This window comes from Adelges cooleyi, unplaced genomic scaffold (assembly GCF_023614345.1).
Source record: "Adelges cooleyi isolate 19-005CV unplaced genomic scaffold, UGA_ACOO_1.1 ACOO_flye_CR_arks_rails_tigmint_CR_PRNA_41, whole genome shotgun sequence".
In the NCBI taxonomy this organism is placed as follows: domain Eukaryota; kingdom Metazoa; phylum Arthropoda; class Insecta; order Hemiptera; family Adelgidae; genus Adelges; species Adelges cooleyi.
This window is the reverse complement of record NW_026096090.1, coordinates 1036042-1055477: the sequence shown is the minus strand read 5'-3', so window position 1 is coordinate 1055477 and position 19436 is coordinate 1036042. Positions and strand designations below refer to the sequence as shown.

Below are 19436 nucleotides of genomic sequence, written 5' to 3'. Positions count from 1 at the left end.
TGCTTACAAATGCTTTGCTTGTTTATAAATGGTCAAAAAAAAACTTTCAATTTTAATAATTTTTAATAATAATTAAAATAATGTCTGAGTTTAAATAGTTGCTGGTAAAAATTTAAATGAAACAGATTTTAAGTAGTCAAATCTGCTATTTTTTTTTATTTTGATATTTGATAATCTGCTCCCGTAAAAATTGTTCTTTTTCCAATGTTTTTTTTACATGTTTTTGTTGTTGCATTGCTTCGTAATTGAATATAGATATCTGACTGTATGCCTAGAAGAGTGACAACAAGAATACAAATATTCGGATGTCCTGAGTGAAACAATGCATTTAATTTTGCATGAAAACTTTCACAACTAGTTAGTTATCCGATTAGTGCTTGCTGAAAAATCACACCAAATTTTTGGGGGGAAACTGTCCAACCTCATTGTTTATTTGGGACTCAAAATTCAATATAGTCCGTGCAAATTCCCTCCTAATAATAGCAAAGGAGACTATGCTTACGATCTTATCTACGTAATCAATTCAAACATATTAAGATAAGAAACGGGACTCAATTCAAACAACTAAAAGTAGGATGCACTCAATTCAATGTTATCCGTTTTTTAAACACCTAAAAAGTTTTTATCAAGACCACCCTAGCGCATTATATAATAGTTGTGGGGCGAAATCTCTTGTTTAATAATTGATTGTAATAACACAAACTGTTTTTTTCACTTATATACTTCACTTACGCGGCTTTTTTTTTTTAGTAAACTGAGCTAAGTAAATACTCGATTTGGTCTCTCGAACGGCTCTAGTGTGGTTGACCAACTAAGTGCATTGTTTAGATTTACCTTATTGTTGTAGTAGATAAAAAAAAAAAAGGTTTTGCATTGATTTTTTCAACAATATAGAACATTTATTTCATAATATATATTCGTATTATTGTAAATAATCATCGTTAATCTTACTATAATTTAGTTATATTATATTTATACACAAACATGGTCGCGTCTGGACTTAAAACACTGTACCAATAATAATAGGTTACATTGTAAGTAAAAATGTAATGCTATCACGATAATATACAATAATACAATATAATAATGTACACGAAATAAAAATCAAATAGGTATTCAATAATAAATATAATAATCATAATATAGAGTATGGACAAATAATAAATACATAGTTTATTATAATCATCACACACAAGTTCGGTGTTATGGATATAATATTATATTATGACTTGACCGAGACTTTTGTAGACACAATATAATGTTACAATCGTTGCCAGATAACTTGGTACCGGCGGCGTTTATCAGTAATAGTATCCCAAACTAGTTTTTAATCATTTTTTTAAACTAATGAAATCTGTTCAATAAAATAATGTAGAATATTAGCATTTAAATGTTTCCTAACAATATTGTTGGTTTGTTGATCAATTTGGTAAATCCAAGAACCCACTTACACTAGTACTAAGCGTTACTCTGCCGCTGCCGTGCCAAGTTATCTGGCAACGACTGTATAATTTAGTAGTCGTATATTGTATTATCGGTAAAATATCACAAATGAGCTAACAATATAATAACACTGAACCGAATACATGGAACGCGCATTACACCTGAAACTTGTCCTACCCTATGATGCAGCCGTATTGAGTATGTTGCCCATAAAACAAACAATTCGTATCACATTACTGACAGAGAACTATAATAATCAGGTATTAGGTAAAATCAAAAAATTAAACTGTAAAATAAAATAAATCAAATAAAAAGATTGATAGTGATTAAAATATTTGTTATCTCTAAGGTTTGTGATAAAAATACATTTTTCCATGCAAATTCATAGCAGTATAACGTTATCAGACTCAAAATGGTAGCGTCCGATGACAAAGAGACACTTCTAAATACTTTAATCGTGCACAATGCGCGTTCCATGTATATTTAGTCCAGTCAATAATAATAATTGTACCTAACAATAATAATAATAACTGACTCAACATGTCGGTTTTAACCGAAAAATAGGTCAGTACGGTCTCCAGACGTCCACTTGTTTTGCGGTCGTCTTCGGCGAAACAGAGTCGGTGGCCGCGGCCGTGACGGGCGACGCGGCCTGTGTGTCGTCGGCCCGAGGCGACAACGCCTTCTGCGGCGACATCTTCTCCGCACACGTTTCGTCTTCGTCGTTGTTGTTGTTGTTGTTGTTGTGTTGAGCGGCAGCGGCGGCCGCGGCCACCGCGGCCGCCGTCGACTCGTTGTCAAATATCATCGTGTTGCGCAAATGGCTCAAATACGGGTTGGGGTACAGCTGCGAGTACAGCCACTGCGTGTGCGGCTGCAACAGCGGCGCGTTCAAGAACAGGCTGAACAGCGACGGCGCCAGCGGCACCGGTTGCGTGACGGCCGACGGCGGCGGCGGCGGCGGTGGTGGTGGTGGTGGCCGCTGTTCCGGAGGCGTCGCGTCCGCCGACTCGACGGCCTCTTGTTTCTTGTTGACGTGCGATGGCGGCGTCGGCGGCGGCGGTGGCGTGACGTTGTCCGTGATTGTCTCGTCGCCGCTCTTGGCCGCCGGTAACGGATCCGGCCTGCTGCTGGCGTGTCGCCTGGGATGTCGTTTGTGTCCAGACACGGTGGTCAGAAGTCCCCTGTGACCTCTGAGACCTGTCCTGTGGCTTCTGGTGCCGCTCTCCGCACTTACGTTCACGCTGATCGGGCCCAAAGGTTCGGCTCGGTTTGGTTCTATTAAAACAAAGTAACGGCACAATGTTAAATTTATAGCTGTACAAAAATAGTTAGTTTATTGTAAACGCGGCTGTTAATAAGAAATAAATGTTAATCGTAATTTTGTTTTTGTAAGACAACTGCTCGAACTACTGTAATGTGCAAGACCGAAATATGAACATAATAATATGAATTATGGTTTACAGGCGCATCGTGTATGCAAAACGGGTACACAAATGCGTTTGGATTTGAAATTGTTGTTTTACTACTAAAGACGCCGTACTGTAGCAGCATTATAACTCGCTTTGTCGGAACAAATCGTTGTAACGATAAGCCATTTTTATATCTGTGTGCGGTTCATACACTATAGTATCGTACGATACAAATTGTGTTGTTTAATCTCATCACGGCGCTAGACCGCACGGTTCCGGATGTCTGCATAGTATTAAGTCACCGGGGTTTTGCTCATAAACCCTACAGCCGTTGTTTCGTGCGACGATTTATATCACAGCACTGCAATTCAGTGCAGACAAACATATTTACGGCGATTAAACCCCATTTTTTTTTTTTTTTTTGTTGCATATTATTACGTACAAACTATGGTTAAAACGTCACGCATTTCAACAATAATTACCCGCGTTTCCGCCGTTAATCGACCGCTGCTGGGGAATCCCTTCGGCGTTGGTTGTGGCGGTGTTGGCGGTTCCGTTGTACGGGAAAATGTTGGCAAAGTTCGAGTGTTGAAACGCCGGCGGACCGCAGTTGTTGGCCACATAAGGCGGGTATGCGGTCGACGGCAAAGCCCTGGAGAAGGACGTACCCCACGAATGAGCGAGTCCTGCGGGCGTAAAAAACAAACACACACACACACACAAAATTAATTACCTCTTGTTTTTTTTTTTAACCCAAATACACAATATAACTCGAGATTCTGGTGGCGAAAAGGACCATTTTTACTACAGTTCCGCCGCCTCTACGATTGTTAATTTACGAACAAATAACCAATGACAATGTTGCTGCACGACTCGCCCCAAAATGACACTACTAAGACGATACATTCAATAAGTGGCTTCGAAGAATTTTGTAAAAACACCGTAAGGAAATTAACAAACTTCAGAGTGGAAGGTGAAAAGTTACAAAAGTGAGATTAGCTCTTCTTCACCCAAACGAAAAATATACGGTTAGGTTATAATAGCTAATTAAAATAGTACTGTTTGACGTTCAAACTTTTCCTTGTACAATTATTACCCTATAAAATATCAATTAAATAAACCAAAGTATTATAATTTTAAAACTTTCGAACAACCATTTGATTATAATATACAGGGTGATCAATTTATTGTACTACTCTCATTTTCTCTTAAAATAATAATCGAAATTTTGTAGTTTTCTTCTTGAGATACTTTAGTTTATGTTATTTTCCAATATTAGACAATATTCCAATTTTTATATTTTCCCAGAGCTCTATTGACTTTAAAAACTCAAATAGTAACGTATACATAAAATTAACTTTCTAGTTTAACTGTTTAAGAATAACTGAATGCTGAAAATACCGGCTGGCCGATAACCAGTTTTGGATAATTACTTTTAAAGTTATTAAAATTTTAAAGTAATTATTTAAAATTGGTTTTTGAAAATTCGAAATATTCAGCAAATTATTCCTAATTTAAAAAGTTAATTAAATGTTATGAATTATTTGTTTTTCTAAACACCTTTTTTATTATAAAATAGCAATGTGTTACTTACAATGGTGTGCAATATTGAAATGTGCATACCGCTACGATAGAGCGGATAAAAACAACGACTAAAGAAATAATTTGTTTGGACAACAATGGTCAGGAAATTGAAAAGAAAACGCACCGGAAACAGTGAAAGATAGTTGTCGACTATTTGGATTGATACAATACAATGTTTACATTTTCTGCATTCAAAAACTAATAACGTAATAACAACGCTTGACGGGTTTTAATATCCAAACCGAAAGCACGCGCGAGACTTCCACAGTACTAACATTTTTGTTTGGATAAACTTTATGATGAGTGGATTTTTTTTTTATTAAAAATTCTTCGACAAATACCAATGAAAAGACGACGGTAAAATCTAATCGTTGACTGTCTTAATGACACAATGAGTCTAATTTCTCATTTGAATGTCCCTTGGCGGCCGGCGTCTTTACACGTTACATTTAAGATGTTCAAAACCCATTGTACGTGCCACTCGGCGACTAATTACAAAACCTTTTACTGTTCGTGGCACTTCGTCGTCGCCCGACCTTTGAGGTGTTTCCAATGTGTTAATTGAATCTTGCCGCTATCAGTCACGAAAAGGGTTGGCAGGCACTTATTAGTAAAAGGTCGCCGGTGGGGCGTTAAGACGGTGGCAGGCAGCTCTGCTATAATAATATATTATTATATTGTATACATAGCTCATACCGCTCGCCGAGAAAGAGATGGTATTTAAACTGAAGAGTGTGTAATATTATACATATAGAGCCGGCGGAGGGCGGACGGTTTAACTTTTACAAGCTCCAACACACATAAAAAGGGTCGGTCGGTTGTGCGAAAATGCCGGTGGAAGAGAGAGAGGGGCATATGCGGCAAAACCCTTTATTATGTCGACAGCGGCGCACCTTTTGTGTTAAATCGCCGACGAGGGCTGTGTGCTTCCGCTAATTACATATGTCGCCAACGCAATATATATATGTGACCATAATATTATGATTTTGAAATAACAATATATTCGTCTGTGCATAATAAATTATTATCGTTAGGACAAGGTCAAAATTGGCCTATGAACGCCGTCGATGCCTTGAAACATAAGTTACAGTAAATGACATTGATTTAAATTCAATGAACCGCTGGACTTTGTATTGACATAATATTTTGGCCACAGGAAAGCCAGCTTGTATAGTATAGTTGACAAACAACGTGGCCACGTGCAAAAAAATCACCTACAACATAGCTAAGAGGAGGTATAGTAGGCAAGGTGGATAAATGAGAAGCCCGTTGGATTTATATTTGCGTATTGCACGACACGTCTTTCGAACGGGGTATTGTTTTGCGTGCCGGCAACGCGTCGCCGACCGGCCGGGCGCGGCGACTGCGGCGTAAACATATCACGTTGTTGTGTTGCGCGAAAGAGTTGAGCGGAAAAGAGCGCTTCTGGCGGCGGCGGCGGCGGCGGCGGCTGAAAAGAACGAGAAGTAGAAGAGTCGAAAAGAAAATGCGCGAGAAAGCTCTCCGGAGAGGACGGGCCGAATTGCGGCGGCGGTGGCGGTGACGTCACCGGTCGGTGGGTTGGTTCCTCTGGCTTGCGGCACACCCCATTGGCTCTCCGCAAAGCACACCGCACCGTCTAACCGACGACGACGACGACACCGACACCGACACCGCCAAACCGACGGCGCTGCGGACGCGTTAACCTACATTCCCTTTAAACGCCGCCGACGCCGCCGCCGCCGCCACCGCCACCGCCACCGCCGCAGCACTACCGCCGCGGCGGCCGCCCGTCCCGCCCGCCCCGGCCGCCAAACGTTTCCGCCGTGCGGCGCGCGACAACTTTTCACTGGCAAAACAACGACGGCAGCGCAAAATAAGTTGCCACCGCCGACGCCGCGTTATTTGATGAAATCTCGTTTTACGCTTCGTCTACTTTTAACGCGATTTATTAATCATTTTCTTTGTTTGGCACCGACGAAAAACACTTCACCTCGTTATCTTGCTCGTGCCGTCATTTTATTAGTATTTAATTGCTGAGAATTTTATTTTTTTTTTTAGCCAACACCCACTTATACCGTGATTCACCACACGTGGGATTGCGAGCCAGAGGGTTTTAAGGGGTTTTATATAGGCAATATTAGCGAAAAATTTTTTATTTAAAAAAATGTCTACCGTGTAAATTTATTTTTGATATAAATGTTTGTACGAGTTAAAGTTTGTATTGTGTTTGACGCATACAACTTTTCCATCCAGTAGAAGGTGGTAAAACAAATTGCTGTGACAACGCCGTGAGACTTGACTTGTACAAATTTCAATTTTTTTACCTCTCTACTGGGTCATGTTGAAAATCTAATTATTTCATTTAAAACAAATCCGCTTCTTTTGTAATTAAATAAATTGAATTTGAAAGTGTTTCAATATTAAAACAGAATTTTTTTAACAATATGTTTCCAACATAAACCTTGTAGAGTGGCTAAAAAAAACACACACAAGTTCAATTCTTTACGGAATTAAAATCGGACCATCTAAGTAGTCAACATTTGTTTAGGTTTTTCCAAATGAATATTGTCTTATTGCTGGGGGTCATTCTGAAAGTTTATCCGAAACGTCACGACGGATGTCACACTCAACAAACAAATCGTCGTTTGGGAAACGTTTGTGTTTAAGACATATCCATGTGCCGTATCCGTGTATAGCGGGGATACTTATGACTTTTTGGTCTAAAACGTCAAAAACGACAGCTTTCAGTCGCCTTAAGTGTAAAACTAGCAATTGCTACTTTGTAAGTAGTCGACCAAAAGTTAGAACAATCGTGCAAACATTTACATGTCATGAAGTTTTTGTTTTTCAAATCGGTTAATAACTGAAATAATGTGAAAACGGCCTCTATAACGAATTAATAATAAAGTTAAAAATAATTTCTCAACAAAGTCTCTTCAATACTGTACTAATAAGGTAGGAACACTGAAGTTTTTTTTGTTTAAGAAAATTGTCTATACCGAACGCCTTAAAACTTGAAAATTATGGCAAGTGGATTTCTTAAGGAGTAATGTATAGGCAATTTTCCATAATATTATTTAAACTACGTCTTATCGGTACAGTTATAAGCATTCATTAAATAAATGATTTTTTTTTTTCAAAAAGCAGCTTTTCACTTTTTAAGTACGCAGTTTACCTTTAGGCAACCGAATGTTAACCTTTGCTTTTTCCTTCAACAATGTTATGTGTGGCGATCCCTTAAACTAAAATCAGTAAACTCTTATAATTAACTTGACCGATACACTTTTCTGAACGTTCACAGAAAAAAAGTACATCAATTTATGTCAACACTGTATCTACATTTTGACATGGGCGATTTTCGATAAATTCATAAAGAAATTCAGTTGTAAAATCATAAAAATAGTTGAACTGGATCTATGCATTCTTTGGATAAATCGCATTTCGAAAATATCATCTTTATTTTTTTTTTAAATAGTTAAACACTATTACGATTATTATATAGAAACAGATAACGCTTCTTCCACGATTTTACCGCAGTTGGATAAAAACAAAATAATAAACTTTTCATTATTATATTTTTTATGAAAACAAAATATTAGTATTATTTTAAAACAGCTGAAGTTCGAAATGAAACAATTTTCCCGTTATCGTGGAACAACAATAACATTAATGAAAAATATGTATGTATGTTATAGCATATTTTTATCACAATCAGTTTTAATAAAATAAAAAAACCAATAAAAGTTTTTTTCTAAATGCATGAATACGTGTGACCAATATAATATTCCCATCGTTCAATTTGGAAAACGAAAAAAAAAAGTCATGTACACCATATTGTTAGCAAATGTTATGTGTCAATTAAAACTTTTGCCCCTCTTTTTGTGGCCCCTCGGGTATTTTTTCAACTCATTTAAAAGTGAACAAGTTATCGGGTAGACCGAAAAAATAAGAATTGTGAAAAATTGATATTTTATTGGAAACTATACATATAAAAGAAAAAACCTGACCATTAAAACTGAATAAAAATAAAATATTATCATTATGAGATTTGGGAATTCTAAATTAGGATTATTTTTTTTTCTGAATAACATTAAATTTGTGTATGCTTGTTTTAGTATTTACAAATTCATCAAAACTTGCAGTAGGTTTTTTTTGAGGGGGGGGGGAATTAAATCACTCCCATCTCATTTCTTTGTTTTATTTTGATATTTAGATTTTAAATATTTCATACAATTTTTGTGTGATTTTGTTATTTTTATTTAAATGACTTGTGACCTCTGCTCATTTTGTAAAAAAAAATTGATTGTTTATAAGTAATTGTTGACATGCAATCTTTGTGTTACCTACATTAAAAATTGATTTTTGCCCCTTTGCACAGAAACGGGGCAACTGTTATAATTATTATTTATATATTTTAGTTTTAAGCAAAGTTGTTATAAAATAATAATTATTTTGAGAGTAAACTCACTCAATTGCTGTGTTCTATCTACAAGTTGACAATGTCATTTTTTTTCTTTTAAATACTACTTTCGGTGAGTTAAGCATATGATGTTATATTTTTTTCTATCAGCCGGCCAACGACCTGATCCAGTTATGTGCGCTGACCTACTACTCTCTTGATTTTTTTCTTCAGTTTTTAACACTAAAACACATTACCCCAGTAACAGTAAGTAAGAGTATGCGTGTATAAGAGCTCCTATAACAGGGATTGCAGCGTTAGACAATTCGTTTAGAAGTAACTACCGGGAAGTATATATATATATATATATATTATATATATAGTGTAATGCAAGTTGTAGTATTAGATGTAAGTCCGTGTAGTTGTTGAGATAAAGCGGAAAAGGGAAGAAACGTCATTACCGGTCCTATACAAATGTGCCGGGGACATATATGGCCTACAAGCGGGGGGTGTAACGACGTTGCTTTGTGCGCGCTAATGTTTGGGAGATTGACAGGAAACGTACCTATGTGTATTAGTGCAAGAAGTGTCTAAGATTGAAAACCGTCCCTTGTGCAGGGTCCCGTAACAGTCCATGGGAGGGTAGCAAGGCCGCTATGATCGAGGGTTAGGTAATAGCTTGGGAGCTTATGGGGAGCGCACACGCGGCGCCGGACAGCGACTAATGAGACCGACGCCGTTTCGACCCGTTTAAAATTCCACCGCCTTCCCCTCGACTACCCCTCATGCCCGTTTACTCGCTGTACACCAAACTCTGACTTTTAATTAAACCAACAAGTCAAAAGTTCAGCGTCGACCGTAAACTCGGCCGAAGTGCGGTAAACGTTTTGCGGCAGTCCGAGCCAAACGCGTGGCGGTTTTGCAGGCGGTAAAGCTGGTGGTGTTGGTCATGTCGGTTGGTCGTTTTGGGTAACAATATATATATATATATATATATTATATAACATATCAAATATTATGTGTATTCAAAAATAGATATCTCATATCACTGTAACCTTTTGAGCGAGCAACACACAGCAATAGCTGTCGATTTTAGTATGGAAATTTCAAACGGATGATCAAATGGTAATACTATGTAGGTATTGACATTATACAATATCCATCGAACCCCACCGGCTTCTCTTGAAATCTACAAGCTTTGTATGCTTTGTATGAGCTTGACAACAAATTATCGTTCCATTTCTATGTACCTCGTTGACCACGTAACACTATATTATGGCCAGAGTTGTGCAAATTCTTATTCGAATGAAACGCTATTCGAATAATTATTTCACAATTTAATCGAATCATTTTTTATTTTAATAATTTTGTTGCACATTTTATTTATTTAAAAGGCTAGGAATTAAATATATACTTTGTCTTTTAAGTTTGAAAAGTTGATAGAACTTTAGAAAATACTTAAAAAGATAATTATTTAATATTTTAAGATAAAATAAACAAGAATGTTTTCATAAAAAAAAAAAAAATCTAAAAAATTACAATTATTTCAAGAGATATTGAGTGTCTTTGTAGTGAATCATCATATATATCGGTAAGGTAAAATAATATATTACTATGCTAAATGTTAACATTTGGCTTACACTCATATTTATATATAGTCACTTTGCGGTTGAGTATAGAAGTGATTCATACAAGGGTGCTGTGACACTAAAGGCCTAAACACACGTATACTGATTACCGTTTCTTTCGTATGAACCTGTCAATATTTCTAACGATTCAATTAATTTCCGTTTAAAATAAAATATTTATCAGACGACCAGGATTTGGTTTTTTTTACTATAATTCTATAATATATTTATCAACAAGAATTTAATTCACAAGTTTCTTCTTAAAATATAAGTTATTATATAACACCTTAACAGCTACTATGTTTTTTTATGAAATGCCTACATTTGTTGTCTCCCTTTGACCTTCATACTTATAAGTTACATTATGCGAGTATTAGTGGTGCTGTTGAATTTTCAAATGCTAAGCTATAATTCATTTATTTAAAAGCATGTTATTGCCTTGGCAGTGATTTTTACCGTAATTTAATATTTCTACCGTTAGTTACACATTCAAGCTTTTTTCTTAAGGGATTTCATCATTCTTGGTTATAACGATTCCTACACTCCTCTGTGAGTACAATGACCCTTGTCTCCACTATGCCCGAACATGTTAAAACATATAATTGTTCAAAACAACAGGTAAGTATTCAGTAATTACAATCACGTGTATGAGCGCACCACATAATATGATATATATTATACTTTAGGATCTTTATTCTATTTGACAGGCTCCTCGGCAAAATCCCGGGTATCTACTCGATACGTCATCAAATGAAGGTACATTGTCTAAAGTGGTGTACGCTTTAGAGGTGGAAATTAGATTTGTAACCGGTCAGGTTAAACACTCGGTGCGCAGCTTCGAGGGTCGTCTTACCCTCCACTGGGGTTTAGATTTTCGCCTCGTACGCATATAGTATACATTATAATGTAGGTACCATATAAGTGTATAATATATACTTACATAAGCGTTGACAGCATTTTCGCAAGGGGCGCGTGACGTCGCCGCATGTGTGTGTTATAACTTTGAATAACGCTAAAGGCTTGAGGGGGCTGCACACCGTTGGCTGTATAAGTTTTTCGAAAACGACTTACAAAATAATATACATATATATATATATATATGTATAATATTGTACATTCTGAGCGCGTTGAAATATTATTATTATTGCCAGCGTCGCTAGAGCGGAATATTGTTTTGACACCGGTGGCGCGGGCTGTGGTGTTTGTTATTTGTCACATTAGAAGTATAAAAAGAAGCAAAACGAAGGGTGAAGTTTGCACGCACTCAGTGCAGAAAAGTTTCGCGAGAGTCGCGCTCGTGTCGGGCAATGACAGAGGGAAAACACACCGAGAGTTATTGTTTTTGACTTATACCACCTATCCACACACACACACACACACGCACTTTATATAATATTTGTGCATACATATGGTGATATATTTCAAAAGGAAACGCCGAGTGCGAGACATTTCCCCGGGCTGTTAAACGACAATCTAAGAATAGGCTTTTTTTTTTCAAACACTATATTAATAGCTCCAAATTAGTAAAGTGGAATAATTGACTTTTGGCGCTCTGCCAATAAACCGAGACACGCAACAACGTCCAAGTCTTTTTTAAAACTTGTTACTTAGTATTAGCATAGAAGCACTTACCGCCACACCTATACAATCAGCGGTATCTGGCGGTGTTGGTTTCACACGCCCACGCGTACTATGCATGTGTGTGGTTAATGTGTTGCCTTAGTTTTACCCGTTAGATATCGCCTAATCACTTGGCACGGCAAAAGCACCTCGACCTTGCTGGAACAAGCAGTTAGTTGGCCCTAACAGTAATTGTCAACTCGACATTTTCAAAACCATTTTAACAAAAAGCTGAAAGCAGACGTCACCCGTCCCATATACTACGGCGTTCGGTTAGGCGTTAAAATAATTATATTGTAAGACTATTATTACAGTATTGAATATTATTTATTAGTATTCGGTAATTTATTTTTTTCGTTTATCAGACTATCGTAGCTTTATCATTAACAACGTTAGAGCTTTTAATAAACTTCTATATTATATTCTCCCAAACTTTAATATTTACATTGTTTCCACGTTTAACGCTTTTAGAATCAATTTTATTAGTATGATTATTATTTAATTGATAGTAAATTTACTTGCGATTTTTTTTTCTAAGCACTGTTCGTCGAGCTACGTTATTACAAACACGGCCTTTCACGTATAACTGACAGTCGTAGTATAATATTATAATATTAAGTTTGTAATAAATGTAAAATATTCGTATTAACCGTTAACGTATATTTTTAAGCCTACGTCTATAAACCCCAAAATTACTAAAATACACAATTTAATAGAGTTTATTTTAATATCATCATTATAATACCAACAGTGCGGATGTTATTTATTCGCCTCTAAACCCTGCGAATTTGATGATTTATTTATATACAATGCAGTTCAAGCGAATACTTATTTAAAATATAATGCTGATTAAAAACAATAGAATGTTTGCCGGAATGAGCGAACGTTTGATATATTATTTTAGTTTAACGTTGCCGTTTTATAAAATTGTTCTTTCCGTGTTAAGCCAAAAGTGGGAGATATCGGGGATGTTTACTTTATACTAAAGAAACCTTTATCGCCGTGTTCAGTATATATTATGTATAAACAGGGGGAATTTCCTTGGTGTCTAAACACCACCCGTCGGATTACACAAAACGGTCGTGCTGTGTAAATTAATTTACTAACGCCGTTTTTAAACCTATTGTTTTGATGCCGACGGCACACAATTTTATTATTTTTTAAAGCAGCGACGATTCGAAGACAACAGGGCGTTCTTATAATATAGCGCTCGAGTACTTTAAAAAACGATTATTTACGTGTAACAGGTTTTTTTAGGGAATTGTGATTATTGTAAATGTATTTGTGAGACACCTGAGGTGAATCGGTTATTTGAGTCTACTCAACCGTTTAGATTGATCGGTGCAGCCAAATAAAAACAACCGCTCAAAGTTAAACTAAATTATCATAAAGCATATATGTAGATAATATGTATACAGTTTAATAGCTTAGGTTCTAAGTAATGGTACAAAAAAAAGTATACCACTTTTTAATATTTCTATTGATTGTAGTACGCAGAAATGAGCGAGAATGACCATTACAAAGAACTGCCAAGACAGTTGAAAATTGTTTTTTTTATACCTAAACTTTAAAACTTTATTATTATTTTTTTTTTATTCCATATTAACAAAACAATCTGTACAATATTTATTTTACAATAAGTTTTTTTTTGTCGAGGATATGTACATAGCTTGAATCATTAGCACGCGAAGAAGCCACCCAAGGGTAACACCTCAGTAGAAGTTAAGTTTTAATTTTGCTATTCGGTTTTATGTTATTAGGTCACGATTCCAGTTAAGTTTGAGTCTGCGTGTGGGGTTGTCGGGGAAGCTGGCAGTGCACATGCGTTTTATTAAGGGGTTTAAATTTGAGTTAAGTTTTCAGTGGAATCTATTGTAGTGTAGTTTGGCAATTTCGTTAATTAAACTTTAAAACTAAAAACTTTTTGAACGAATAAAAAAACAAAACAATTGTCCTATATATTTTTTTAAGTATCAATAATAATAATTGGTTTTTAAATAAATCAGCATTTTTTTATTAATCTAAGTTCAGTTTTAATCAATATTTCCTGTTTCCCATTTGGGCACCGACTTCTAAGTTGGCAGAGATAAGAACTGGCAAAACAAAACGTTGGGACAACGTGTAGGCGCCTAAGAAAAAGTTCTTGTAAGAGAATCTCGTTCAATCCGATAGGAAAAAATGTTGATGATATATTAAACTCACCCTATGGTTATTAGTTCTTACTTATTTGACACGTTGTTGGTTGTTGTTCCATTGATAAAAATTATATATTGATGTACTATAAACATATAATACATCAATAAATAATTTTTATTTTATCTCATTAGTCCATTCAATATTATTTATCCGGTAAAATTGCTAATTTACCGTATAACCCGGTATTATGATGTACATAAATTGTAACAAATGCATTAGAGTAAAATATTATTTATATTACCTGAAAGTTTCAAAGGCAATTCTGCTATTCTGTTGGGATCCAATGGCGTGCCGAACGGGAACGGTCTCGGCCCGAAGTGGAAAGGGTGAAAGCCTTGGTTCCCTGCAAGCGAATTGAATAATAGGCCTAATACCCGATTTAATTCGATCACATTTATCAGACGAACAGTAAACATTTATTAACTTACTGGTTTTTGACCTCGGCTCTCTGGGACCGTCGACTGTTACTTTAATTGCCTTAGAGTACGTGGCAACTTGTGGTGGACAGGAGTTCAACATTATCGTCAGCGTGAAGCTTTTACCTAAACAAATTTCAAAGCAATACAATTTAAAACTCTTTTACATCTCATTTGAACCCATAAGGTTGACAGGTAAACATTTTTTTTTAATTCCTAGATACCTAAAATATATTATCTAGTTTAAATTTTTTTTAAAGTATAAAAAATTTCAAAAATATATTAACTAGACAACAATTCATTTTTTTTTTAATATTATCTTTTCGTTTTATATTGTATTTATAATATTGAATATTACATTTTCCTTTTTTATTTTTTATTATTCTAATATGTTTTGTTTGACCATTAAAATAACTTTTTCCAAATCCGAAACACTCAAGTTTTTTACTTAGGACAACCCGAAAAAACCTTAAAACATTATTACAAGTACATTCGTTTTTATAAAATGTTGCCAACCGATAAGTCTAAATGTCCTATAGAATATTCTCTACTTAACAGTTTAATAAAATACATATTTTCAAACCAACTAAAAAATGTCTAGTGACAACTATATTTATTGACTATAAAATTATTTATATTAAGCATAGTTTTCACCGGCCGCCTCTTCGCATCAAAACGTTTTCTTTGAAAGTGATTTCATCACTTTCGGTTATAATAATTCCCGAACACCCGTATGACCTCCCCATCCCCAATAAATATAAAATTATAATATCAAATATACATAGTTTATTATTATTAAAATTCTAAGCCGATTTGTTTGTTTGTCAATATCATGGCAAGGCTATAAGTGTATGTATGTGTGTTTAATTCATCGAACCTCCAACCGTTACAAAACCGAGGATTATTCGCTTAGCGTTTTGATTAATGCGGAGTTGTCACGATCCAAAACTTGAACGTTGGCCTCTTTAAGTAGTCAACACAGCTAACTGGGCGAAGACAAACGAACCGCATAAGAAACTCGTAACGAAGGGCTATTTATTTTCGGGGGCGCTAATTCGACAATCATTTATAACGGTGTTGTTATTATCATTGCGATAGGATGTTGCTGTTATTTTTCAATGTTTCCCGTCTTATGTTAAACCGGCATACATTTTAGTCTGGTGGGCTCCGAAATTACCCAATCGAATATTCGTTGTTCATATTTTTTTTTAAATATTATGTTATTGTTTTGAACTTTAGTATACCTTTTGATAAATCGGTAATGTGTATAGAATAATAATTATAACGATAGAATCATTTTTCGTAGAACCTAACCGATTGTTTTTTTTTTTATTGATATAATCACATTTTTTATGGTCTCAGACCCCCTACCAGACCAGTAACGTCGGTTTGAAAGCGCAAACAGTGGTATACAACTACAAATAATAACCTTATAGAATCCTTAGGTTTGTTGATAAGTATTTTAACGATTAAATGGCGGTGGTATGCGGTTACCGTCTATCGTGCGGTATACACTTTGGGTACACCAGCGTAACCACAACAGCCAACACAGTAAAGTGTTACACGTATATATATATAATAAACACATGTACAGATAATATCATCACATAAGCCTATTCGAACGATAAACTGCGAGCGGGCGAGATTTAAAACGGTTGTTCGGGGTTTTTTTTTATTCGTGACGGTGTAGTTGAGCTCTTTTTTTTTTATGTTGCCCTCCGGTAACAGGGATTCCACCAGGGATCTTCGTTAAAAAAAAAAGGGATAATTTCGGCTACCGAAAACGGATGCGGTGTAAGAGAGGGAGTACAGGCAGGGTGCTAGAGGGTGAGATTCCCGCAGTCGTTACAATTTACTTCGCGTTGTGTAGGCCAATTTGTCATCATTGCTTGTACCGAGGGAGGTTTCTTTGGGCGAAAAAAAAATCCCTCGCCTTCACTTGGGGGAACGCAACTGGCTTATTTTTTTTTTTTCACTCTGCCCTCGCCCGCTGTCATCCGATATTATTAAACTCCGAAACGTTTAAGTCTCGACTGCTCCGCCGTTGTATTTATTGTCCTTTGATCCCACACGCTGCAGCATTTTATACATCACTGATATTTTATTATTGCCCGCCCGAGGCCTCTTTTGCCGACGTTATTAATACGATAGGCTCGCTACTTTTTTTTTTTTTTTTTGCCAAAAATACTCCACCCTACGGTTCCGAAACGACGGCATTGACGATTTGAACACACTTCCACGGTTAAACGATAATTATTACTACCTAATTTGAAACTCTGTACTCGAACAAAATAACGTACTACAATATATGATGTTCAGTTTTACACCGAAAGTGTTTGATTGGGAAAGATCTCCGATTTCGAGTTCGAACCCTAATTGACCGCGTTTTCCCTATAAAAACATAATGCAACGATTCGAACATATTATTCGCATTTAAAGGCACTTACAGATTTATTTATCAAATGTTTTGTTGTGAACTTGCATAAGTTTCCAATTAAAATAATAATATATAATAAGCAATTATATTCTTAAGCTAATAGTCTTAAAAATTGTAAGACCTTTTATGAAATAAAAATGTTTTGTACACACATTTAATCTAAAAACCGCTAGAAGAGTAGGTACGTACCATTTTGTGCTTGCGGTTCACTTGTTGTATTATTTAAAAAATGTCGTTTGCAATTATTAGTGACCTTAAGCGGTAATACCTTTGGTGTTGTTGACATTGGCACACCGTTGAATAATCATATGCCAATGTGCAAACATGACTGGTAATGCTGGTGTAATCGATTTGCCTACCCAGATTGCCGTGGAGTTGTCCTAATAAATTAAATTATTACATTTTTATTCCTTCTTATTACATAACTGTTCCATGAAAAAGAGACCGATTTTACAATTTTGCCTTAGTTTCCAAAATAAATGGAGTAAGTTCATATTTGTATATTAAATATTCGTTATTTGATCAGAATAATTAACAAATATTGATCTAGAAAGTGTTATCACCCAGAAAAAAATGTTTGGTTTTCTTCAAAAAAAAAAAAAAAAAATGTGCTATATCAGTGACAACGAAACACTTTATAGTTGGCTCCATCTAACAACCAGTTCAATGGACTAAAATGAAATCGACCAAACTATATTTTCAGTCTAAAATACTATTTATTCAGTTTTGTGAAGCACATAAATTTGGATTTTCCAATTTTTTCACCGCTGATTTTGACATAAATTTAAATAAAACCGTGCAAGTATACGATGCTAAGTGCATCAAAGAGCATATTAAGTTTAAAAAATAATTCGTTTTTCGACCTACCTCTTCCGCTCCGGCCGACGAACCGCAAGTCGTTGAACTTGGCCACTTGGTTCTTCATCAAGGCCGTGCAGTTCCTGAGTTCCGCACAGAAATTCTCGTCGTTTCCGGCCCTAATGGTCACCGGCGTGCCGTCCGGTATCTCGCCCAGGGCCACCACCTTGAAGGCAACCGGTAACGTCTTGTTGGACCGCCAGTGCGTTGGCAGAACTGTGCAGACCACGTGCGGACATCCGGTCCGGACCAGCTCGCCGGGATGCTCGGCCAGCAGGCTGTCCAGCGTCCGTTCGGCCAGCACGTCGGCTTTCAGGAAACCGTCGCGGTTGCGCATCGACTCGGACACGTGGTGCATGTCGCGCGAAACAATAACACCGGAAACGGGTTTTTCTTAAAAAATTGCGTTCACTCTGACAAAGAGTCTCAAAAGTCACACCGGTGTACGGCGGCGGCACTATACTCGTCCGACAACTGGCGCGTGGGTCACACGCGACCGCGGCGGCAACGTACGCGGGATCGCACGCGCTTCTGTGTGTCAAGGACAGGCGGACGGGCGCGACTGACTGTTTTCGAAAAAAGTGTTTCTCTTTTCTTTTGCTTATTTTTTGTCGCGGCCGGTTGTTCGGTCGGAGGTTGCGGCTGCGGAGCTTTGGTTTACCGCGTGGGCCGGCGGAAAGAAAGTGCGTGGGCGGAGTCTCGTGTCTGCGGGACACCACTGGGGTATAAGGAACACGGGACGGGCAGAAGAAGAGCGCGAAAGAAAGAAAGGGCGGGGGAAAAGAAAACGGGCAGCGCTCAAAGAATGCGCCGGCGAAGAAAAATAAGAAAACGTCGCCGCCGCCGCCGCCGCCGCGGCCAAAGGGCGAGGGGGGACGTGTACAAGCCGCCGAGGGTAGAGCATTTGCCGAGGGGTGGGTACGGATGGTGGGGGGGGGGGAGAGGGGTGCCAGTAGAAGGTGGCGGTGTGCCATGCCGACGCATGCTTAGCGGCCGTAGCCTGTTGATGACGGTGCCCCCAAGAGCTCGTAACGTTTCAATTACCTACCGTTTCCCTCCACCGCACTGTCGCCGCCTTGGTTTATTCCTCGGACAAAGTCGATCCGAGATGGGTTTTTTTTTTTTTTTATTTGTTTTTCGCACATATTTCCCGTCCTCGTTATACCGAGACAACATGATTAAATGTACACAAAGCGACTATACATATATATATATATAGTGAGTTTATCGCATTTTTGTCTCAAAGTAAAAAACAAATCTTAGTCTAGTCGTATACAACAAAAACTGTACACCTAGAACTATGCATAAAAGTTCATTTAATGTGCACTTTTACATACTTTTCTGGGACGATAGGAAGAAAATCCTTAGGTCCTTGTTATTTCGTTATAACAACGAGTATTTCATTTATAACGAACGAAAGAGTATAACAAACTGACACGATATACATCAATACATTACGTA

General features: G+C 36.9%; 1 protein-coding gene across 1 annotated transcript; it reads right to left on the bottom strand.

Annotated features, from left to right (window-relative positions):
- Window positions 1–1060: 1060 nt before the first annotated feature.
- Window positions 1061–18518, bottom strand: LOC126841983 (runt-related transcription factor 2-like). The gene is made up of 5 exons (XM_050578819.1): window positions 17985–18518; window positions 14693–14806; window positions 14506–14631; window positions 3338–3541; window positions 1061–2721 (listed from the first exon to the last, which is right to left on the bottom strand). Exons 1-5 carry the CDS (start codon window positions 18331–18333, stop codon window positions 2009–2011), a joined length of 1506 nt encoding a protein of 501 aa, XP_050434776.1. The 5' UTR covers window positions 18334–18518; the 3' UTR covers window positions 1061–2008.
- Between the last annotated feature and the right edge of the window lie 918 nt (window positions 18519–19436).

Bases quoted from the DNA above. Each gene is read 5' to 3' on its own strand.
- LOC126841983 (XM_050578819.1), bottom strand. From the start codon at position 18,333: ATGCACCACGTGTCCGAGTCGATGCGCAACCGCGACGGTTTCCTGAAA. The intron at 3,542-14,505 runs GTAATATAAATA...TTACGCCCGCAG, and splicing joins ATTGCCTTTGAAACTTTCAG to GACTCGCTCATTCGTGGGGT. The intron at 2,722-3,337 runs GTAATTATTGTT...TTGTTTTAATAG, and splicing joins GATTAACGGCGGAAACGCGG to AACCAAACCGAGCCGAACCT.